This window comes from Aplysia californica, unplaced genomic scaffold (assembly GCF_000002075.1).
Source record: "Aplysia californica isolate F4 #8 unplaced genomic scaffold, AplCal3.0 scaffold01240, whole genome shotgun sequence".
NCBI lineage: Eukaryota > Metazoa > Mollusca > Gastropoda > Aplysiida > Aplysiidae > Aplysia > Aplysia californica.
Genome location: NW_004798510.1, coordinates 1,081 through 27,413, shown reverse-complemented (window position 1 = coordinate 27,413; position 26,333 = coordinate 1,081). Strand labels below are relative to the sequence as shown.

Genomic DNA, 26,333 nt, shown 5'->3' with positions numbered 1-26,333 from the left:
TCTCTCTTTCTCCCTCTCTCTTTCTCCATCTACCTTAAATCAGCTGTCAGCGACAACGGGATGCCTCCCTTTTCCCATCAACTGACATTATAAACCAATCATAACCTGCGTTTTCAGAGAGTGGCCTGTAGTGTATCTTGTGTTGAAGGCTCATACCTTTATTTTACCTTTATTACAACGTTTTCTGAAGTGGCTGGCATTTATCGGATTTATTCATCTATATCCTGGTTATGACGTTTGTTGTGACGACATAGTGTAACATACATTAATTATGATAAATGATATTCTATCTCTATATATTATAAACATGGTGTAGATTCAATATACCATAAAATATTATTAATCAAGCCTTCAGTATTTTGTATGCGTGATTTGTTGTGAAGTTATTATTACTGCATTTATTATGAGGTGTTTGCACAATGTATTACTGCATGTATTGAATGGATGCGAGAAGTGATAGTTCCTTGGTTTAACGATATTAGATCTAGCTCTAGTTGACCGAGCTCGTGAATTCTTGAGATGCTGATGGAGTTCCCTTTGATTTTAGGTAAGAAACTGCGGGTCTTTAGTTGTAGACTTTTATTGCTATTGTTTTTCTGTGCCTGTTTTATGGATTTAAGTAGATACATAATACTATTATTTTGTCTGTTGTTGTTTTTTTAAAAATTAAGTATTAAAGACATCACTAAAGATAACAGCGGAAGTAATTGAGTGCCGTGAGTATAGCACGTAATTTTTAGTTTCAGAATTTGAATTGTATTGATTAAATTGGTATCAGAACAGGTTCCTTTATGGTGTAGCATTTATGAGGTAGTCATCAGTTTCAGTATATTATGATTAACACAATCATGTCTAGGGGCATTCTGATTTGTTTTAAAAATTTGTCTAGTCCTAGAAGGTCCGAAATCAGGGCGAATTACGTCTTACGCCGATAGAATTAAACGTCCATTCTTTTGTTGTACAATGTGTGTGTGTGTGTGTGTGTGTGTGTGTGTGAGAGAGAGAGGGAGAGAGTGAAAGAGAGAGAGAGAGAGGAGAGAGAACACTCGAGATGAAAAGAGAGAAGAGAGAGAGAGAGACAGGGAGAGAGGGAGAGAGAGAGAGTTATTGTGATGGTGTCAACGTGCCAAATATCAGTGTTGCATTTCTGTGATAAGTGTACATGTGTACGTACGTGCGTATATATATAAACAGCGCCAGTGAGACCCACCACCAGCATAAACGGTGCGAATGTAAAACTTCTCTCCCTCGTGATCATTTCTGTGTCCTCTTTGTACAATGTGTTTTAGTGACTCGTATTATGGCATGCTCTTGACTTTCATGTTCACAAAAACTTTTATTGTCCTGTTACCTGGTCCATACCAAAATTTTATGACGAGAGTTCTGTGGGATCAAATAAAACATTACTATTATTCGCAGCATCAGTGCAAATCTTACAACAAGTTGTAATAATTGAATGGAAACACCATGAATCACAAAATGCTCAAGTCATTTAGAGATCACCCTATAGGTTTCACTCTATCAGACCCTTTTTTCTGTTTATTTTATATCTTTTTTTTTTTTTTTTGGGTCCCGTTTTGGATTACGTTCTCTTAAATTTGATTGTTAAGTACACAATGTATACAATATGTACTCTTAACAAAGCGCCCTTGTTTCCTTTTTCCCCCCTTTGCTAGTATTGTTACTATTAGCCATAAAAAGGTGTAATAGGCCCTACTTTCTTTCTTCCTTTCTTTCTTTTCTTTTCTTTTTTTTTCCCTTCTTTTTTCTTTTTTTTTTTTGGTGGATGCTCCGACCTATGGAGTACTGATGTACCCCTACGTCACCGTTCAAAGGGATTGACAGCATGAACGTGTTTCAGAATATTGATCATTTGGTGTCAATTGAGATTTTATTTTGGCTTTTGTTGCATTGCTCTCAGAATGTGTCCAATCATTATAAAATTATTAACAAAGTGCCACTCTAAGAAAAGTATAATTTTGTATACAAGTTCTCGTTCTAGCTCCCGTTTAGTATTATGTTCAACAATTTGATGACACAAGAAGAAAAAAAAAACCAAACGAACGCTTGCTGTCAGGAGTAGGTGGCGGTAGTCTACATTATCATACATGTAGTATTTTTGAATTTTTTTTATTTGTTTTGGGATTTTTCCTCTATCTTTTTTCCTGTGTCAATCCAGTAAAACTACAAAGATACAAAAGATGCTATTGATGCTTCAAATCCATGCCATGATCTTTAAAGTTTTACAGCGCAATTTTCAAATCTTGAACGCACGCATTTTATGATGTCACATTTCCTCATAAGCAATAAATGTCAGGTGTAGAGAGCTACTAGCATGCGCTGCCTAAAAATTATGACATTAGACTAGGCCCTCGCGTGTGCTTCTCTCTTCTCCCCCCCCCCCCCCCCCCCTCAAGTGCTGTATAGAGAATAGCCAATCAGCTTATACATACCTATGATTAGTTCATGAACGTTGGGTTTGTTTTGAATCGAATGTCAACGTAGAATTCGAATAGCATGTGGACTGATGACTTGCTGTGATGTGCCTTAAACTACAGTGGGGTCCGCTTAAACCGAAATTCGTGGCAACCCGGATTTTCTTCAGTTTAATCGAATTTTTTTTTTTCGTGTTAGAGAAGTTGCTCAAATGGAAAGAGCGGAAAAAACCCGGGGATTTTTACAATTTTCTTTCGCTTTACCGCTGTTTTCGGATTAACCGTTTTCCGTTTTCGCGGACTCCACTGTACCTATTCGTTGGTGCACCTAAGAAATACGATACATGACGAGTTGTTATTGTGGTCTCATGTTCACTTAAAAGCAATGGATTTCATAACGGCATGTGTTGTATATTGGGTTTGTTTGTGTCAGTGTCCAGTGCATGTTCTATCAGTCAGTCAGTCAGTCATCACTCTTTTGGGGTGAGAGGTTGACGGGTGCTCCTGAGTGGTTTGCTCCTTCTTTCCTACCAAAACCAAACATCTGATCTGTCGTCCTTATTTTCTCCTTACGTTACTCTCAAGTAACACCTCTAACCTATTTGTGTTACAAGTGCTGTAAAACTCTTACTTAAACTGAAACTAAAGCAATGGATTTCATGAAAGCATGTATAGTGGGTTTTTGGGGGTTTTTTTACATCGGTGTTCAGTGCAAGTTCTTTTAGTAAGTCATTACTCATTTGGTCTGTGGGTTCTTTGAGCCCACTGCATGCCACTGAGTAGCGGCTACGTTCATCAGGTTACGAAACAGGCACTAAACTGTGTGCCTTGATTCTTTTATGTTATGGACGATATAATTATTCATTTCTTAGGGGAAATGGTCTGCTTGGAACGCCACACAGTCACGTTGTAATAATATCGAGTTGGTGATATTATGAGGAAAGTTTACTTTTTTTTTGGTTTGTTAAATCAACATTTTAACTATATGAATAGTTATGAATTTCTTAGACTCTACCCCCTCCCCCCCCCCCCCCCCCCGCAAAACAGAATGATCTTTGTTGGCCTCAGAGTCGAACCCCAAATTTTTTAAGCCGAGGCCAAAGGTGTCAAACCCCCACCGACAAAATTAAGAAATATAAATTTACAACAAGTTATTAACTTTCACACCCCCCCCCCCCCCAAACCCCCCCCCAAAAAAAAAAGATATAATCTTATTTGGAAAAAGTTCCCATGTTATATGTACCCCATCAGCGGTACTAATAATCTAGATGGGAATCAGAGCTTTCCATGTGCTGCCCAGTTCTTGTGGTATTGCTTTAATTTATGTACAGTCGGTCCGATGTACATGTGTATAATGATGTATCTTAACCCGAAAGAGAAGAGTTTGTGTTCTAGTCAGCCTTGTTATGATTAGTTTGTATTTGTGAAACAAGCACAAAGCTAATGTTTAGTTAAACTGCACATGATTGGTCAATCTGATGTCCAGTTGTTTTTTTTGTCTTTTTAAATTCATGTTTGTTTTGTTTGCTGGCACAACGACCGTTAACGTTAACAGTGTCCATCATTTAAATTTTGTTTTGTTAATATGTAGATAAGTTGGTGTTCATAGTTATTATTTTCCTTCGGTACTTAATTCTGAGGAATATGCTTTGTACATGTAATTATAATAATTTTTTTTTTTAGTAAAGTGGTAACAAAGTTCTTGGATCCCCCTCGTAGAACTGGTTACCACTACTGAAATGTTATACACATTTATCATGATTTGCAAGATAGTAGAAAATATTTTTGATAGACAGCAAGTTCACCATCAATACCATAGCATTGAAAGAGAGGTTACACGTAAATCATGTGGACCTACATTACGTAACATAATTAATTTTGCCCACTTTTATTATTTTTTTCCTTTCAGCTATTTTTACTCCCATCTTGCCAAGAGCAAGGATGTGTCATAGATTTTTTTTTGTAGTTCTGTCTTTGTTCTGATCAATTTATGGTATTTGAATTTTTTATTTTTTTTAAGAGTAAAAGTTTTCCGGTTCATTTGTTGAAGCTTTTAACCCATTGGTTCGATCCTATCGGAGAAGGACGTTAAATATGGGAGTTCCCACCTCTAAAATAACCTGATAAGTGTTGATTGGGGCGCTAAACCCATACACCTAAGAAACAAACCTACTACTACTACTACTACTATTATATAAAAAGCTATTATCACAATGAGCGCACTACACACAACAAAGCTATTTGAGATTATACTTTTTTACAATAATTATATTGTCATATTATTCTTTTTTCATGTGTAGTTGCAGGGTAAATGAAACGTGAACTGAAAGAAAATTGAAATGTCTTCGAAATTCACCACACTCACATAATCTATTTTTGTTTCATCATGGACATATTATTGTTTCATTATGCATAATTTTAGTTTCAAAAGTCGTCATGATTATCTCATAATAAAAAGAGCAAGATGTAACAAATCACTGATCATTCCGACGTGAAGCATTCAAATGTATTATATTTTTAACCTGCTGATTAGAGATCATCAATGTTATCGGTTACTTGCATGCCTTTGTGAATCATACAATAATTTGAGAAATAAATGCAATTTCTTAAAAGACCTGTAGTTTGCTTGAATTGCTAGCGTGATGGTGAGTTGCTTGTACCTTGTTTGTGTGTGTGTGTGTGAAAGAGAGAGAGAGAGAGAGAGAGAGAGAGAGAGAGAGAGGGGGAGGAAGAGAGAAGAGAAATGGAGAGTGTTGTGTGTGTATGCGTGCATGCGTTCATGTGTGTATGTGTACGTGCGTTCGGGTGTTAGTGTGTGCGTGTGTGTGTGTGTGTGTGTGTGTGTGTGCGCGCGTGCGTTTGCACAAGGGCCATTCCACGAAAAGTGAAACACGTAACGCAGAGATGATGACCTGCTTAAAAAAAACAACTACAACATAAAAACCAAGCAGCGATAGGGATAGAGCCATTGTGATAGAAGAGACAGGATCATTGTTTTAAAAAAAGAAAGAAAAGGGGAAAAAATTTATTTTTTTTGTCTTCTAGTCTAGAGTTTCGATGTTATTGTTTTATTTTTTTTCCGGGGGAGGATTGTATGAAAAAGAAAAAAAGATTGGAAAGAATGGTCTTTTTTTCAGCAAGCTATTATCCCCACATGACGTGTAATGCTTAAGTTTAGTAAGCATTTTGCGGCTCTTGCAACACAATACGGACATATGAGTGCCGAGGGTTAGCGGTGTTACAAAAGAGTAACAAAACACCAAAAAAATAGGAGTGATACGGACAAAAGATGTATGAAAGGAAAGAAAAAGCAAACCACACCAGAGCACCCGCCAACCACCCATGTTACGTAATTTTATGTAGCCCGTACACCCAAGTTTGGGTGTTTTAGTTTTAGTTTTAGTTTTAGTAAGAGTTTTACAGCACTTGCAACACAATAAGGTCAGATAAGTGCCGAAGATTAGAAGTGTTACAAGAGAGTAACAAACAAAAAAGAAGGAGGGGAGAGAACAGATGATAGATTTTTTATAGGAAAGAAGGAGCAAACCACACCAAAGCACGGCCAACCACCCACTTTGGGTCTTTTGTTTTAGTAGAGGTTTTACGGCGCTCGCAACTGTATAAGGTCATATATGAGCGCCAATGGGTGGATGTCAACAAGTCCTTACAGGGAGTCAAGACTTACTCTGCTCACCTCTCTAACTTCAACAGCACAAAGTCTGCTTCGACTATCAAGGCACCCCGGAAATAGCGGGTCACACGGAGTGTGACAAACATACAAAAGAATAAGAAGTAGAGGACAATGACAATAGTTTAGTAAGGATTAGGAAAGAAAAAGCAGCAGTTCAGGCACAGTTATGAGCATGACTTTGATGAATCAGCCCATTTACAATTCTACTGTGCATAAGAACTCGAAATGTTAATGCCCCCCCCCCTTTTTTTTTTCTTTAGGAATGGCCTAAAGACACTTCAGTCAGTAGCACTGCCCCGGGGTGGGGGTTCTTTGGGTCTTTACGTGAGTGGTGTCTGTATGCCTTTGGGAAGTAGGTTTCAATTCCTTGATTAGTAAATAATCTATCTAGGAAAAATCTGGAACTGACGTCTATGGTGTAGAGCTACAACTACCACTGTGCTTCGCTAATGCACTCAAGAAACCAAGATTCCATTACCGAGTCGGGAGGGGGGCTGCCCAGTCTTTCACAATTTCATTCAAGTATTTGGGTATTAATGAGTCATAATTACAGTACTTTAACACTGTAGTCGTAACTTAAGTTTTTTTATTCTCCACCTTCAAATTGGTGGTGTACAGATTGTCCCTCTAAAATGTCAATTCAGCTTGTGTTGTTCAATATTTCTTCCTTTTAGTATGCACATCAAAGCAAATTTAAATTACTCTGTAACATTTCAACAATGAGTGTTCTTTCCTTAAAAATAATTGAAAAATAAAATTCAGTCCATATGATCAATCAATCATCAATGTACTCTTTTTGAGAGTCAGAGACAACTTCCATCAGGGCAGAGTAGAGGCCTGTGACCAACTGGGCCGACTGGCATGGACATTTTTATTGAGTACGTCATGTCATGATTGTATGATACATGACATGACGTACTCAATAAAAATGTCCAGTATCTCAGTCTTTCTACTTGGGTGTTGTATCGCTCTCAGCCCAGGCTGGTCCTGACAGGCCTTCTTAATTATCTAAATTGTGTCGATGGGGGCGTGAAAACAACGGCATTTTATTTTAAAAATTGGGGTTCGACTCAGATTCCAACAGTGAAAATTCACATGGGCATTTGTCAAGTTTACCAGCAACTACTTCAAAATGGTAAACAAAGTAGAGTGGCAGAGACAATAATATGTTATGTCACACAGACAAAAACAAGCTATGACAAAAAATGTTATGTTTTTTCCCCCCGCATTTTCAACATAATATTATAATTTTAATTATTTAGGACGCAGGATCTGAAATTAAACATCCACACAGGGCTGCCAACCACTATCACATCAAAATAGTAATAGTAGCACTAGTATAAACATTTCACAAGCACAAGGTATGCCCTTCCCTCTCCAGTCCCCCCCCCCCCCTCCTTTTTCCATTCATAACTAATATTATCCTCTGCACAAAGGTAAAGAAAAAACAACTCAAAAGCAGTTTAAGAACAACAACTTGTTTATTAGTTCACGGAAAGTTTGAGTTAAACTGTTTCATAAAACTCTGGACAAGTTTCCTGAAAAATAATTAATCAAATACAATGATGAATTGGATACAACAACGTCAGGACATGAAAGAACTACACAGTAGTCACTGGTAAAAGGCATCAATATAACGCAACTTCACTTTCATGTCATGGTCTCTCTCTCTCTCTCTCTCTCTCTCTCTCCCCCCTCTCTCTCTCTCTCTCTCTCTCTCTCTTTCATGCTTGCAGAGTTATTGCGTTACCAGGGAAGATGATGGAGGACCCATTCACTTAGGTTTTTTTTCCTTCTTAAAAATATAATATTAATTTTAGTACAAGTTTTACAGCACTTGCAACACAATGTGTTATATAAGTGCCGAAGATTTGACGTATTACTAGTTAGAAAGTAAAATAAAAAGAAAAGAAAGAGGAGAGATTTATAAGGATAAGATAGATCATGTTTGGAAAGAAAGAAGGAGCACACCATTACAGAGCATCTGCCAACCACCCACTCAGTTCACTTTAATATTTATGCAGTATCTTTGATTTTATATATTTTTTAAAGGAAATGCCTTTCTCAAAACCAACGCTGAAAAAAATTAATTAAAAAACACAATGCCATTGTCCTTATGGAAAGCATTCTCCTCTGGCAGTTATTTTTTTCTTTTTTTTAATCAAAGGTGTTTTAACCCTTCATCAAGACAATTCAGATAATTTAACAGGTAGGCTTCGACCCTGCCTTAATTTAAGGGCCAACCCGGACTGAAAGAGATAAAGCATCCTAGCAGACAGAGCCAAGATACTCGATATACATTTTCTCCCCACTCTGGAATTAAACTAAGGTCTCCTGTGTGCTACAGCGAAGCCCCTTACCGCAACACCACAGACACTTGTTTCAAACTTTCAGAAAACGGACAGAACCACTGACATTATTGACAGGATGTAGAATCCAATACCACATTAGGTTAGGGGCTTAGCTATAGACCAAACTATTGCTCCCCTTTCAGTTCCTCACTCCCTACTAAATTATATATTATATGCAGATCATTTTGAGTTTCTAGTTTTAAAAATTAAACAAATAAAGATACAAATAATTTTAACATTTCAAAAATAAATTTGGTATAACATCATACCCTCTTCGCATCAGAATAAATGTCTTCAGCTGTAAGATCTAACAAACACTACTTGGGACCTTGGAATGGCAAAAAATAAATTTTGTTAATGTAATGTGCATATAGGCTACAGGGTATGAATGATCATAACACTTTTTCCCCTATGATGGGACAATGCAATCATTCTGAACCATATGTCCATTGAAAATGTACATCAGCAAGGACGGTCTGTAACAAACCATGTAAAAAAAATGGGAATTTTTCATGTACAGTCGAATCTGCTCATCTACTCTAACGGCCACCTGTCTAAGACAATTACCAGTCCAAACGACCACTTCCCACTTACATATTTTTTACTATTATAATGACACGGTCCAAGAAGTCCACAAGACAACTTGTTCCTCTCCAAAATGAGTGGCCATCTTGAACAATTTCAACTATACTTTTTTTTAATGCGAGAACTCCAAATTGTACCATCTCTGAAATAATTGACTTTGCACCAACACAGTCACGTCTAGAAGCAGACAACACAACCTAACGGCAGGGAACAGGCTTGAAATTCTGTTAATTTGTTTTGTTTTTTCTTTTTATCAAATTATGTAAGTTTTTCTTTAAGCCCTCAATTGAACTAATTTACATCAATTTGGAGTTGGGCTTCCTACCCTGCACGTCACTCAAGGCCAACCCGGGCTGAGAGGGATACAACATCCCAGTAGAAAGACCTAAAGATACTCTATAAAAATGTCTCCCCACTCAGGGATCCAGCTCGTTTTAGATTTAGTAACGTATTAGTATTAGGGTGCTCGCAACTGCTTAAGGTCATATGAGCACCAAGGGTTGAAGGGGTGGATGGTTATGTAGTGGCACCCAAAAGAAACTTGAAAATGTAATCCCCCAATTGTCATGCTAAAACCTTGCACTACCCACTCATGCGGCATACCAATTTAAAGCTAATAGGACCAATCCAGGCCAAGAGAGACACAACATCTTAGATGGAAGACCAAGAAACTCGATAAAAATTTCTCCCAACGTGGGAATGGAACTCAGGTCTTTTAAGTGCAACAGCGAAGCCACTAATTGCTACAACACAGACGCCAGCTATCCAAAAGGCTACTAAAGAAAGGAGACAGAAATATGCTGAGAGTATTACCCCATCCACCTCGCAGTCCTGATCCTGCCCCTTCAGACCTCCATCTGTTTGGACCAAAGAAACCATATCTGGCCAAGAAGAAATTCACTGATGACGCATACTTTGTAGTGCATGTCAGAAAATGGCTTCCATCACTTGACGCAAAATTATACAAGGACGGCATGCATTTACTCATGCAGCAATGGCCAAAATGCTCATCTGCCCATGAGGATTACATTGGGAAATAAAGGGAACATTTAGCCAACTCACTGTATAAATTATATCTCAATCATGACAACATTTTTCATTTTATTGCCATTTTCTTGTTAATTATGGGACAGCCCTCAAACAAAACTTTCATTTTCTAGAATATTCGCCTTGGAAAAACTTCCAGTCATTATGAGTGCATAGACAAATCAAAATGAACACACTATTGGCTGCACAAGCAGCTTGTAAAATTCCATAACCATGCCATGTGATGATGGTGGCAGAGCCAACAGCTAATGATAACCATACCATGGTCATGTTGATACTCACAACAATAACACTTGAGACCAGATCAATAGGAAAAGTAGATTTTTACAAGAAACAAAGTCAATAAACCACTGAATATGACTAGCATTTTCAACATATGCCATTGACAGTGTTGCTTTCGTGATTTGCAGTGAAATTAAATGTCAACCAATGAACAAAGTTCTTAAAAAGTACATTAGACAAAAGGAAACCAAATGTTATATGCCTTTGCTCGGGGTAGAAGTATTCACTGGCCAATGAATGGAGAAAAGAAGAAGACATAAAAGATAGTGGGGATGAAACATTAACGACTGAGAAAAGGTGTTTATATGTATTATTCCATCATTACACGGGTCCCACCTGCAGCCGATATGTCGGGGGTTTATTCGTTCTCCCTGAAACCACATGGGAGGAAACAATAGGAAGACGAGAAGAAAGAATGACTGGCAAAAATAAAAAAACACCTCCATTTTTTATTTCACCTCTAATATTTGCAATAAAAAAATCACTGAAATTACTGGGTATCTGGCAGTAAAACCGTTTATTAAGATGATTGTACTGATACATTCGATTCATGCTGCCATTCGCATTTTTACATAAAAATATCAAATTTTTCATTACATTCACCCGGTACTAAAAAAGGCATATATACAGGAAATGTGGAGAAAAAAAAGTATTTCATATACTCGATCAGTATATAATGGGCGCAATATGAACAGTATTGAAAGCAAACTGCCCAGTTCAAAAACTGCAAGTGCCGCATACCAAAGAAACCAGCATTTTTCTGCAATTATCTACTTTTTTTTGGCTCAACACCTTTTATGTCCATTTTAATCACACGTTTCTGTATGGATTTTACTGCAAAACGATTAAAGGAAGCTTGGAAGTCACCAAATTTTGGTGGCCATTTTCTTGCTAATCTTACCTCGGACACCAGGTAACCCCACCTCCTTCAACTGCAAATATCTCAACTTCTATTCAAGATAAATGAATATATTTTTTGACCGAAAACAAGACAAACAAAAAAGCTTTAAGATGATACCAATTATTTCATGTGCCCAAAAATTGACAGGCACACAAACCATAGCCTACGAGCAAAGTAACACTCTACTACACATCTCAAAAAAAAAAAAAAAATCTAAGAAAAGAGAATGTATTCAATGGCACTTCCTGGAATTGCCCACTTTGCCATCAACACTGCCTTCTTACAACTTTTTATTGTAAAAAGCACACTTTGATACGATACAGTTCTCATATATAAAATAAATGCAATCATTCTAGAAAATTTACTCACATTTTCCTTGTTATATTTATTCACACAGTATTTACACTGATTATCAGAAGAAAAAAAACGATAAGGAAGACATGACTGGCCTAAAACAAAGAAGGACGTAACATGGTTAAGTCTGGGTAACTTCATTCCAGACTAGAATGTTGCACAGCCAGTCGAAAATGTGTTTTGATGAGGGTGAGCAATTAAACAAAGGAACAGCATTCCCATGAAGGACAAAGGGGGGAAAATAATAATTCATTTTGATTTTATAAAAGTAGGTGAAAGTAAATCACCTCAAACCGGATCTTTCTCTGACTATAATGAAAACAAAATCAATTCTTTCAAAGACTACAATTCCATTTCCACTCCAGAGCCTTTCAACTTCAAACATAATGTGTAGTAATTTATAGTAAATTCACTAAAGCACAGACCACTGTCAAATGAAGTTTATTGAACACAAGAAACACAGCTACAAAGCACTTTAAATGAACATTGAATATTTCAAAACAACAACTATTTCTACAAAATTCCACATTCACTTCACTACCACTAATTGCTCAGTTATTTAAGGAAGGAATCACATAACTTTTGTTCAAAGCTTAACCTTTTCGCATCACACCACGCCCTGTTGCAGCAGTCTTTTCCACACTCATTTGGGATGCAGCACTCTACTGATGCATAGGCAGACATCGACTCCTTCGCACCACATCTTTCCACCCTGGCATCCTCTCAGTTTTGCATGCAAATAATGAGCTTGCTTTTTCTTTTCCATATTCCAAATTTTGTTAAGTGTTCAAAAACCAATTTACAAATGTTCCTTCACATTTTTAAGGAGTTGATTCAACGCATTTTAAATAAAAGACAAAATACCATGGTGACGGGCGTTTAAAATGGTGGGACACATTCCAGCATCAAAAAGACTGAAGCTCAATGAAATAATCCAGTCTGTGTACCCAGTAGGATCCAGTGATGAAGACCATCATGTTGAAAGGAGAGAAGATCATAATGATTTTTACAATCATTATTTTATCATTTTCCCAACAAAGCCCACAGGGTGAAATGTTGAACTTTGACATTGTTATATTTATTGAAATTCTACAGTCTCCACCAATTTTTTTGCCATTTACAAAAAATATCTTCATGCTAACAGCAATGATTATTACAATGATAACGACCAATCTGAACATGTAACACAGCTGTTGGACTGTACAAAAGAAGTGGCCCCTAGTGAATCAAGTGTAAGCACTTTCACATCTACATCTCACACTAGCACACCAGTTCTAGCACAAGACAGGACTTCCTCTTCAGCTAGCAATGGCAGTGGTTTTTATTTAATTTTTTTTTTTTCCAAGTCTTTTACACATAGGAGTTGTTTTTACACCCCTCTCAACACAATTTAGATCATTTAGGGGGTGAGCTTCGACCCTGTCTGTTAGGGTAAATCCAGGCTGAGAGGGGTACAACATCCCAGCAGCAGAAAGACTGAGCAACTCAATAAAAATTCTCCCCACAAGAAAATCTGAACTAAGGTCTTTAGTGTGTGACGACGAGGCACCTAACCGTTATAGCACAGACATTGTTTGTAACAGCCATGACGATGGATGGACGATGGTAATAGCTGGAATGTTGGTGTATATGAAAAGGGAGTCCTATGTCGATGGAGCGCAAGAAGAGAAAATTAAGCAAGGTAAAGAAGAAGAAGAAGAAGAAGATGACACGCTGTGCGTTCAAAACACAGACAACTTTCCTAGCATTGAACGGTTTACGGGCATCCATGGAATTAAAATCCCATTACCAGAAGAACCATTAGCGTTAGATATCTACCCGCTGAATTTTACACATGACTTGAAAAATTAAAACAAATCGATAAGCGAGAGAAGTAATCTATCGCAAAGACCAGAAAACCATGTCTAGCCATGGCTGTCTCAAAAACCTAGAAATCAGTGACTCTTCAAGAAATGAAACTATTCCTTGCCACTTTTGCCTATGCGTGGGCATGGTCAAGAAACCGACTCTTCACCACAACTGGAGTCGGCAGACAGCTTTGTACTCATCACTCTGTTCTGAGGTAATGCTGAGAGATATAGTCTCAGTTCTTGCCTTTATCCACATTTCAAACAACGCCTTCAACTTATTGAGATAATGCATCAAAGAAAAGACTGAGGAAAGTGGAGGCCTACTGTGGCAAAGAGCAGGGCACCAGCAGACCAACATGGCCATGCTGACGGGAGACAGGTGAAACATTGCTGTTTCTGTCCCTGTCCCTTACCATGATCCTAACCATGACCCTATTCAGAAGACAACACCATTCATCTCTGACCTTAAATGAAAAGTTTTAGGAACTGTACGAACCTAAAAGAGACGCTATGTGTCGATGAAGCCATGGTGCTTTTCAACGGTTGGTCTCGATTCAAAGTTTACTTGAAAGATAAACCCATCCCTGTAACATACATCCCTGTAACATTCACTGTTTTTGTCTTAATGACGGTTTGTCAGAGAAACTATCACAGAGCCACCAAAGTGAGCACAACTTCTGAAACAATTTCATCATTTCTTGTTGATGGTGTACCACTTGGGCTAAGCACAGCAGACAAAGTAAAACTGATTGAGTGTGTTGATAATGGTTTGAGCTATCCTCAAACACCACATGCAACAATCTCTCACACTACCATTTCATTTCTTTTAAAATGCCTCTAAATGGCAAGCATCCTGGGAATAGCGCACCAACAATACAATAATAGCATTCTTTGAGAATGCACACCTTGAATGTCGCATGGTGCGATAAGCTTAAAACAAGAAACAAAGAAGAGCAAAAATGTAACACAAAATGTTCCTTCATGACTAAAAACATAAAACCGTTACAGAGTTCTGGCCAAGACAGTATCACACCAAATCCTCTACATTACTGTCACTCTATAAAAGAGTTAAAATTAAAATAGTTTAAAATTATAAAAGAAGCAAAAAATTCTGACATGTCTGTTTTTTATAAAGTCAACCTAACTTTATGGTCAAAAAAGGTACTTCAAGAATAAAACAATTTACTACATTCATCAAACACATCTTTCGACTGGTTGCACAACACTTGCCCCTCACACACACAAAAACAGAACGCAGAAATACAAACAGGTAAAAAAAAACCAAAGATAATTCAACAAGTGTTATTAGCTCCCTCCATCATGGTGGGCCCCGCGCGGGATGGGCTTCCTGGCCACAAACATGACACAGTTGTAGAAATTCTGCATCAGGGACAGAGGATTTTGAGTGTAGGAGCAGCGAACGTTCATCTCCTCTTTCTGAAAGAAAAATACAATTGTTTTAGTAAGAGTTAAAGAGTATACCAGCATTTGCAACACAATTACATCACCTAAGTGCCGAAGATTAGAGGTGTTACAAGGGATTAACAAACATAAAGAAAAAGTAGGAGAGATAAGGATGACAGATGTTTGATAGGAAAGAAGGTGCAAACCATCATAGTGGAATTTTATGGAATTGTCAGTTTGAGAGGAGTCTCAGGAGAGAAGCGCATTGACACAATAACAAAACATGTAGTGCAGGCAGCATTTCCTTACCACGTCTTTACATGTATGGGTTAAGTTTAGTTTTAGTGAGAGTTTTACGGCACTTGCTACACAATAAGGTCATATAACTGCCCGAGAATAGATGTGTCACAAGAGAGTAACATACACAAAAAATGAGGAGAGATAAGGAATATAGATGTTTTATAGGAAAGAAGGAGCAAACCACACAAGAGCACCCACCAACCACCCACACTGAGAAGAAAATGCATAAAAGACATAAATGCTTACCACAAGAGAAGTGCCAAGGGGGTCAAACCTCAGCAAATAGAAAACTTCTGCAGACAGAGAGCTTGCCCGTGTAACACAGTCTGCTCTAAGAACGCACAATTCTCTTGCTGTTTTAGCTTTTATTCAACATCTCTTCTAAGAGATATAGAAACTAGTACGCCAGCAATCAGTCCTCCTCCCCCCCCCCAATCAATATTTCATTTCTATGACAGGATTTTCAGTATCAACACCATTGTCCAACATGCCAACATGAAGTTCGATGCTACACACCAGAGATGAAAAGCTTGGAATACTTTAAATTCCAGGGGGAAAAAAAAACCTCTCTCTACTTTTGAACACAAATTTGGTCAACAGCAGAGTGCTTCAAAGTTCAACCCGCCATAAACTAAAGCTCACCTCAATCTCAAAGCCAATATCAAGCATGACTTTCCGCAGCTCCTCGTAGCTCAGTTCCACAGACATTTCTTTCTGCATACCTTCCCAGTGGTACAGCAATGGGCCTGGGCAGGAAGCAAGGACAGAGACACAGAACACAGCTATTAATTCGGTTCACCATTTTGGATGCTGTGGTATTATGTCTCCATTCAGTCTAGTTTTACAGCACTTGCAACACAATAACGTCTTATAAGTGCAGCATATTAGAGGTATTACAACAGAGTAACAAACACAAAAAAGGGGGAGTGGTATGCTCATTACATATTTGATAGGAAAGAAGGAGCAAACCACACCAGAGAACCCACCAAACATTAATTTGGTAAGCCCTTCTTTCCACAAATGTTACCAGCTAAGAGATTCACAAGCCAAAAACGAAACAGTACAAAGAAACACCCGTGGAGAAAAGATCAAGAGCAATTCAAGCCACAAAACAGAAAATCATTCCAAACTATTTTTACAGGAATTTGACTGTAAAAACTTGCAAAAAAGGAGTTCTGTAAACCGAAAATGTATACTCACCCAGGTTCACAAGATATCCACCAGGGATAAGAATGTTATAGATAATTTCCAAGTATTCTATAATGTTATGGGCAGTGTCTAAGAAGAATACGGTGACAATGGCATTCCAAGTGTCTGCAATGAGAAGGCGGATACATATAAACAAATATTATTTATGAAATTGCAGATTTACAAAATTGCATTTAAACGTATGTGGTCTAAAGAAATGAAATATAATTGAAAAACTGATGATTTTTTAGATTAAAATACTGAACACAATGTTCACGGTTAAGAAATAAAACGCAGTTCTGTAAGGAAACTCAAAATAAGGCAAAAGCAAAAGAATGATAACTGCACTCAAAAAATGAAATCTTCTTTTGAAAAATTAAAAAAAACTTGAAGTGATCACCAATGCTTTCTAAAATAAAAGTTCTGCTATTGTTGTTGCTGTTGTTGTTGTTATTGATCGGACAGCAATTGGGCCCTTGCCCTTCTATCCAAAGCCATTTAGTGATAAGTGCACGTTTGCTGTTGTTGCTGTAATGTTCTGCAGAGTGAGTTGTCAATGTTAGGTCTCGGAGGGAGAACTATAGCTCTGATGTTATTCAGGGCTGTGCAGTGGAACATGTGATGGTCCACAGTGTCATAAAAAAGGACACATTGGGGGAAGTTCAAAAAAAAAGTTACAAAATTGTCCCCTTGTACTAAGACTTGAGCAAAATGTGCCACTGCAACTGGCAACCTCAACAAGAAGCCACTAGCTGTAATGATCCCTTGCTTGAAACTGTTGAGTTTTTACTCATTTCCCTTATGACAACCATCTCCACAACGCAAATGAGACCAAACCCCCCCCCCCCAAAAAAAAAGCTACTCACACAGCTTCTATTCATCATCCAAATTTCTCAGTGTTAGTTTCAATGAAAAAAAACAACAACAACAAAAAAACACCTGTAGAAAATCAAAATACTCCAAATATTAAAAAAACCAAACAAATTTGGCATACAAAATTGGAGCAGTATTTACTACGCTCTGCATTTGTTTGACTGTAATATAACTCTTAAGATCTTGTTCATAATATGTGCTTTTTATGTTTTGAAAATATGAAATGATCTAAACAAAAGGATGGAAATCTACTCACTGGGTTCTGTGTATATCTTTGTGAAGTCTCCTGCCACCATTGTGAAATCAGCGTCTGAGCTAATCTGGAGAGGCGATATATCTGGGAACATGGACCGCCTTGTCTGGTCTTTGGTAGCCAGGTTGTTTGTGAACTGGTTCACCCAGGGGTATATCACCATGGACTGCCTCTCCTGACATCTGTCACAGGCGCAAAAAGAAAGCAGAAAAAATTTGCAATGAAAAAATTACTTTGATCGCATTTTGTTACAACCCCACATAATGATTTATGTCAAAGACTCGCATCTAAAGCTCTATGACTTTATCAGAAGAAAATTAACTCATTCAACCTGAGCGGCTGCTCCGAGCTGGGATTTGAAGAAATAGAACTACAGCTCTTCTTTACACCAATTTTGTACAAAGGTTGCCATTTTTGCTGTGATGTAGTTAAAAGGTTGCATTCATTTTATGCGTTTTAATGGTGCACCCAAAAAAGGAATTTCCCATAACAACTAAATACTTTTAACAGAACTGAAAAACATTTTACAACTATTCACATATATATAGCCATTTTCCAGTTGATTCCGGGAAAGCCCTCATTTTTCGGATTCTGTCGAGGTCTTTCAAAAGCTAACAAATCAGTGAAAAATGAACTTCCTTCCAGTTTTTGATAGAAATAAAAATCTATTATCTGAAACATACCAAATCTAACTGTAGTAAATTGATATCAGAGGGTTTGATGGATTGAAACTCCAGTGTACCTGTTGAGTATGAAGTTTGAGGCCAGCAGCATGTGCATGCTCCACTCGTTCCCCTGACAAGAGTAACCCAGGCGGGCAAACTCAAAGACGAGCCTCCCGAGGCCGGCACCGGGTACGAGGATCTTGACCTCTGAGGGCTTCCGAGACCTGTGGGGCGACAACCTTTGAGGGCTTATTGTATAAAACACACTGTTTTCAAAAATCTATAAGCAGGTATGGGAACTAGAGGTAGGCACTACAATTTGATATCGATGCTCAATATTCTCGAGCAATGGCCATCTTAACCAGGACTCAAAGGTAACACAAGGCAGATACCACTTACTAATCAATGCAGAGACCTACTTTATAATAATTTACTCTTCCAGTCTAGCCGCTATCTTACTTCGAGCCCTTCTGCCAGTTGATATGGCAAAGAATTTACAGGTTTTTACCAGCTGCATTTTCGTCGCTACAGAGGGTTCTTGACATCTGGAAAGGCATATATAGGTAGGTACTATGCAGCTCGTTAAGTACAGGGCAGGTAAAGGAGAAGGTGCGAGACCATTTCATCCTGGCAGTCTCACAGTAGACAGGCAGGGGAAAAAAAGTATTCCTGAGGATCCATTTCATGTACGAATTCCGTGGGATATATGTTGTGTTTACTGGTTGAAGATAGAGACCTGTTCTCTTTCATTCAGGGAATTTAGTGCATCTTTTGAGTTGGGAGCAGCACACATGTATGCAAATAACAGTTCTTCCATTTTTGTCCAGTGCACATCCATTCAGCCACTGTTTCCCGAAGTTGCATTTGCATTTAATAATTGCTTGAGGCAACCATCATATGCCATGAGCTAAAAAAAAACAAAACAATCAAGGCATAAGCATTTTATATATCTTTTTTTTTTACTCCAATTAAAACAGCAACAACATCCCACTGACAAATTGTTATGACACATGCCAGAGTGCCTCATCTTAGCTGACAGACTGGCTTGGTTGGGATTTTCTTTTCAACTCTTATCAGCTTGAATTGACACAACCTGGCACCTAACACAATGATTTGTTGTACCAAGACTGCGCCCCCCCCCCCCTCCTTTTCTTTTCCCTTAATGAAAAACAAGAAGAATTCACTTCTTTTTTTGCCCAACTGCCCATTTGCATCTCAAACATAGATCTATCAAATAAAAGTTCCTTGATGATATAGTGCCCACCTCTTACTGCCACTTACTTGGTTCTAACAAAAAGCAAAAGAAACAACAAATACAACCATCTGTCAACATGAAGTAAGTACTAAACATTGGTAACACTATACAATTATATATAGGATAGCACTGAGTTCTCTTATAGCTAACAGAAATTATTTTACAGCTTAAAATCTATTTCCTTAACCCTCATCCTGCGGGAGCCGGGTTTATGTCGCCCGATAAGCCTATTTCGGCACCTCGCCTACGTTCTGGTCCCGAATCAGTGTAGCCCCTGGCTCAGCGCACGCGCAGTGCGCATCCTCTTACGTGTCATTCGTGTCCCGAGTCGGATCCCCATTCACGCAGGTCAAGTGTGTGTGCGTCAGTCTGCTTGAGTTTATGTGCGTTTGTGGCCTTCTTCTAGAACCGCCTGCGTTGGCTCATAATTGAGGCATACGTCTTATTCAAAACAGGCCAAGTTGGTAGCTCTAGATGTTCGTCCAATGAAATTATAGAAGAAATTGACCCACCTAGACATGAGGAGCTCGAAAAGATAGTCAGGAAACAAGACTTTCATTTTTCTATACAAAATATTTCAAATGAGCTTGATTTTGTATGAAATTATACTACCTCATAAAAAAAAAGCTTGTTTGATAGTTTTGAATACCATTGTGCAGGTACAAAGAACAATTTGAGTGTAAAACATTCGGAAATTGACCTAAATTATCCCCTTTCGAACCTCAGGTCATTCATAACAACAAGAGCGTCCAGAAAGGTTATTCGAATGGGCGTAACTACTCGTAATGTCTTATCAGCTTGTGAGAGGGGGTTATTCCTGTGTTTGTAACACTTTATAAATAGAAAGCTATGAAAGATAGAGTGTTATTTTCATCATCGGTTAACACACTCCCGTGGTATTCATGGCGAAAACACACGCTTCCCAGCGCGCGCGCTGTACACCAACAGTACACACTGAGTGACCCCGGCGGCCTGCCCGGCACATCCGGCGTAATCGGTTGCTGATAAGATACGCATCCGGGCACAGACGCAGGATAAGAGTTAAGCTTCAAATTATGTTTCTTTCTCTTTCAAGTGTAACTAGCTTTCAATAAGAAATGAAGCAAAGAGTCATCCATCACATAACCTAGCACTGTGCATTGATAGGTATTATTTTCAGATGAAGCAAAATGACAAATGGCAAATACTTGCACTTTTGGTAATAACAACATATGAGTCACAACACAGTGGAATCAGGCACTCGTCAGTTTTTAGACCTACATTGTTTTTGGTAGAACGTTTAAGCTTGTTCATTTGCCTTGCTTTTGATGGAAAAAAAAAATACTCATATATTTTTTATATCTTAAAAAGAATCTCTATATATTATATTTGTGAAAGTTCGTCACTTTGGCTGCCTAAAACTTCCGAACCACATAACTTTCAAATCTGAGAAAATTAATAGAGGTTCAGAATCATTTAAAGGGTGCAGTTTTATTGAGGAGCCTGAAGTTACTGTAGTTTAATTTTCAGTTTTTCATTTGTTTAATTTAGATCTAATCTTGGGAAAGTCCGTCTTCTAAGACATCATTGTAAACAAGTGAGGTTTCCGTTCACTAGCCCTGCGCACTCATTCCACACCTTTGAAATTCTGGAGTGTACAACCACGAAAGCGGAATAGAGAATCAATTTATACATCTATTATATATTTGGCAACTTGGAAACACATGTGTCACTTTTCTTATAAAACTACGACAGCTACAGAATTGAAAGTTGGCAAGTACCTGCAAAAAGATAGAAAAGTCGTCATGGGGGAGCCAAATTTTTTATATATTCATTTCCTGAATTTAGAAAAATATATTTGACAAAAAGTTCCCCTCCTTCTTTGGCATTTGTGATTTTTCCACTGAGAAACGAAACAAATCTGTGTAGCTGTCCTTTACAACGGAAGTGCCGGAAGTGATATTTCACGAGGTGCATTTTGTTTTGAGAGTATAGATCTGGACCTTCTCATTTTTTTGCATTTTTCAAGATTTATTGCTCCATTCCAGTAGAGTGTAAATATAGTAGGCCAATGACTTTCAGTTGATGTTAATGCACCGATCAGTCCTTTCATCGAAAGGGGGCCCAACTAGTTTGAAATATTTGCGATTGAAAGAGGTAGTGGTTGCCTTGTGTCACAAGTGAAATTAGAGAGAGAAAAAGGTCGCCAAAATTTTGTGACTTACAAAGCTTGGGAGTCCATGGAAAGTGAAAATTTACATTTTTGGTGCCTTTAATCAATGTTTTTCAATAAAAATCAACACGTGAATGTGTCTTTAAATGGACACAAAAGGTTTTGGTAAATTGTTTGTTTCTTCAATTTCATTATGTTGACGAGTGCCCGGTTTCACCACGATGCCAAACATATAATAATTGCCACTCAGCATAATAACTCAATTCAGCCCGTGATTGTGAATCTTCATTTCCTGCACATACAGGTCAGAGATGGCCCAGAGCACAATCAACATCAGCAGTGCTTCCACCAGCTGAAGCTGAAAAGTAAGGAAAATTCTGCCGGGGGTCCAGCAGGGTCCAGAGAATTTGAAATTTAGTGCTTTTATAGGGTTGAAAATGGCATTTGGGAGCCTGTTTGAAGAGATTGCCTGCAAATCAAAACATTTATTTTTTCACCAACATTTTGTCTTGTTTGATTTCTTCACCAAGATCTAGATCTACATAATATATTTCCATTGATGGCAATGTTTAAAAGCAGGTTCCCTTTCTATTGCTACTATAATTCAATTAATTTGTCATCGCACCATTGATAGAAGGCAAACCAGAGAATACTGAATAGATATGTACCTTCACAATACAGTTACCCGGCGTATATCCTAATTTTCCTTGAATTTCACGCATGAATGTCGCATGTCACAACCTCGGAGCACCACTTCGAATTATTCTTGACTTTAGTAGTTTTAGGCTGGTTTCTTTCATCGCGACCCTTTTCTCGTTCCCCTGTCGTAGAATCTTCTAGACAAATTTGTAGAAAAAAGTTTCTTTCTGACATTAATTTTCTGCCTAAGATCACACGTCAATATACTTGATCAACACGTAGATTTTCCAGCCGCGGCAACCATCCGAAGATAGACAGACGGAATGAGTGAACGATAGAGAGAGTTGATAGTGATGGGGGAACAAGTACGGAACTGACAGAAAGTACGGATTTCCGTAAAAATACGGAAGAGTGGAAGCACTGATCAGTATCAGAATATCACAATAGCTTGACCTGTCACAACCATTTGATGGTGGGTGTCCTTGTTTTGAGAATGTTTCATAATTTCTAATTCTGGAAAGGTTTCCTTTTTTCTACTCTCAGATAGAAAGTCTTCATTCTGAAAATAGAGCAAAATGACTAGTCATAGGTTGATTTTAAAACCGTATATATGAAAACAAATGATGAGAATAATTGGAAAACACTGGAAAAGAAGACTCTCGTTTTAAAATACTGTCCTTTCTCCCTCGTACAATAGCTGCAAACTACTGAATAGATATTAGGCTCACCTGAGTGTTACCCATTATATATCCTGATCCTTTCCTTTTACTCACTACAACCAGAATTTTCTGACATGATTTGGACACAACAAGTGCCAATATCATAGCACATGACAGCTATACCACAACAATCAGTAATGACAGAAAGGGGCATGCAGTGTTTACATCATGAATACCATACCCTAGTCGTGTGAGGACAGCATGCATAACGGGTTGATAGCAAGCTTCTCTCTCAGCTCTGCCGTCTTCGCTCCAGTCTCGGACAATCTGTTTCAGGGTTGTCTTCACTTTGTTCATCTCCTCGGCTGTAGGAGGGGCACAGTCAGTCTTCTTCACTCTTTCAAAGTCCTAAACAAAGATCAAACGCATAGAAAATATGTGTCATGACGCGGTGGAATCACAGGTGCTCATCAATTTGTGGGCATGTGGAGCTAACGGTATCATCTAAAAGCTTATTCAGTTGCCTTGCTTTCCATGAGAAAAATACCCATCAATCTTGAATAGAATTCAAGATATTTTTGATTGAAAGAGGTGGGGGTCACCTTGCTTCTGAGGCATAATTAGTGAGAAAATGGCCGCCAAAGATGAATTATTTCCTTTAGCTTGAGAGTCCATGGAAACTGGAAATTTACATTTTTGTGATTTTTATCAACACTTTCAGTAAAATCCACACAAAAATAAGTTCTTTAAGGGGCATGAAAGGTGTTGTGCCAAAAAACGAAATTTGATTTTTTTAATTCACAAACCTGCGAAAAAATGCCAGTTTCTTCACTTTGATTATATAGACGAACGCCTAATTTCACCATGTTGCCTCACATATAACACTTACACAGAGGAAATCAAATAACAATTTGCTTTGCACAAAGAGCCCTTAGCATCATGATTAAAAGCACAAAAGACCCAATGTTTGCAGACATATTTCTAAACTAAAATCAATCGATCATATATCCAATTTGACTTTTTTAAAAACTTTATTCAGAGCTAAACATATGTCTAAAATATTAAAATGTCAAGGACAAAAAATCTGATTTTGTGAGGCTTTTATTTAAAATGTATTGTGTCATTGACTGCATTAAGAAATGAAAGTGTCTCGTCATAAACAAAAGGTACCCTTCAGCACATGCAGGAATCAGTTGTCCAAACAACAATCTTTATTTTTTCAAACTCACCGCATCAGTTATGCATTCATCTTTGTTGAGAAACATGTACTGGCAATCCTGCAGCATCAGTTTTATCACCTCATAATTGTGAATGACACACGTCTGTATGGTATCTAGATTGTCCATGTAACTCGGGATGCGACTCTTTTGCTGATCATTGAGCTGCAAGTACGACACTTTGCTCATCTGGAGCCTCTTCAAGCAGTGCAACCTTGGATGAAAAAAAAAGTAAGTGCCATATGGGTTGAAAGCCTTGAAAATTACACAAAACAACCTGAGTTAAAAAACACTGAGTTTGGGATTTGAACCAGGGGCATCAGCTCCATAGTCCAACATGATATTAACAGAGCTAACGGAGCACCCAAACCTTCGATGACGCACACACCAAATAATTAACAGGTAGAATAACTGGTTACTTGTTTTCAAAGAACACAAAGTCCCCACTTGCAATGACAGAATATAACTGCAGATGAGAACAAAGAAAAAGGAGCACTCTTTTTTAATGAGGCTTTAAATTCCATCTTACCATTAGTTCTTGAAACTTAAAAAATGCAGTTTCAATAAACAGAAAGTAGCAATACTTTCTGAGACCTTTCCCGCATCTTATGCGGTGAAGCATTTGTGCCCTTGCCTTTTTTACTACTTGCCCCATGTGCAGTATTTAACACAGAGGAACTTGGCCAGACTTTTTGCAACAGGAGCGGGAAAAGACTCAAATTACTTGAGATGCAAAAACTGCAATCATAGAAGAAACTTCCTGCACATGAAAATAGAAATGAAGAATTAAATTTTCATTTTGCCTGAAAATGTTTTGTCTCGCCATAATCTGGTATACAGTTCACACAACAATTCAGTGCTCCCAAACGACACGGGGGGGCGGCGCTTGTGGTCTTGAGGTTACAGTGTTCGCCTCTCATTCTTGGTTTGAAACCTGATAGCCACACAAAATCTTCTTCTCTAAAATGTTTTCCTTTCATCTCCTTTCTTGCTCTCTAACCATATTCTGTCGTCTGCTTTAGTCTCCACTTTCTGCCCCCTCCCCCCTCCTCTTTGCCCTTTCCTCTGGGCTCCTGACTCTTCCTGCAGCCTTTCTACTGCTACTCCTTGGCTCCTTCTTACTGCTACTGTTATCTTTCAGCCACACCCCTGATCTTATGGTAGGTAAGAATAGATCTGCACCTAGCCTTCTCGAATAAGGGCAAAAAAATCTCGGAGGTCCTGTGTGCAAGTTGCCCATGTTAAAGTTCACTTGGTGGTCCTAAAATCGATAAGACATCTGTACGCTTCGGCCGCCGCCCAGGCAAAATTCAAAATTCCTACCAAACTGAAGATGTTTTAATGTGTCCCGCGTGCTCATATGACTTTATACAGTTGCGAGCGTCGTAAAACCCTGTTTTGGGAGAGTGGGCAGGCCATAAAAGGCAACGTGCTACCAACATCATCTTTTTACACACGTGACTCATTATTTCTAAACTATGAACTAATATAATGTCCACAGTCAGTGAAAATCTTTAGATAAAGTGGTGAAGGACTGGGCTGGGGATGTGTTCCGAAGCTTCTGCTTTTGCTTAGCCCTAGAGGATTTCGGTAAATTTTTACTTTCACCCCTACACATAGAATAGATGCACTGCTTTTGAGGGTCAAAAGGGACACTTTTTTAAATGCATTTCACATGTAGTAGTACTAGCCCTGGCTAAGAGCAGGACGTTCAGTCTAGCTGGTAGAGGAAGACACTGCATATTAGACATTTTATCCCAAGACCAAGCAAGTCACAACAACTATACTTTACAATTTCCAACAGAACATGAAGACAGTGAAATAAAGTCATGAAGAAGAACAATTCTGCGCTCTTTGCCTTCCGGTTCCATTGACAGCCATTTTGAAACTTATAATTTGCCACGTAAACGTGAAGATTCAAGATTTATGTCTTTTTTTAAATAGTATTTTTGTCAGGGGGGCAAGCCCACCTCAAACTCCCCACTGTTATGGCTAGTGCGCATTAATACATGTATGTAAACACAGTGGGTCCACCAAAGTTCAATTTGGCCAAAATAAATTTTTAACTCTTGTCCTGCGTCAGGGCAGAGATATGAATCTTATCAGCAACCGTTTACATCGGACGTTCTGGGCAGGCCGCCAGGGTCAATCAGTGTGTACTGTTGGAGTACAGCGAGAGCGCCTGGAAACGTGTGTTTTCACCATGAATACCGTGGGAGTGTGTTAATTGAT

At 38.3% G+C, this 26,333-nt stretch overlaps 1 protein-coding gene across 2 annotated transcripts; it reads right to left on the bottom strand.

Moving 5' to 3' along the window:
* Nucleotides 1-11,372: 11,372 nt before the first annotated feature.
* LOC101848714 (carnosine N-methyltransferase) lies at nucleotides 11,373-24,315 on the bottom strand (the record flags this gene model as incomplete). Of its 2 annotated transcripts, none has more annotated exon segments than XM_005112331.3 (7): nucleotides 11,373-14,933; nucleotides 15,843-15,946; nucleotides 16,401-16,514; nucleotides 17,518-17,696; nucleotides 18,257-18,418; nucleotides 23,126-23,292; nucleotides 24,114-24,315. In XM_005112331.3, coding segments are annotated over 7 exon segments (1,060 nt in total), but the record flags the coding sequence as incomplete, so codon positions are not given.
* Nucleotides 24,316-26,333: the final 2,018 nt, after the last annotated feature.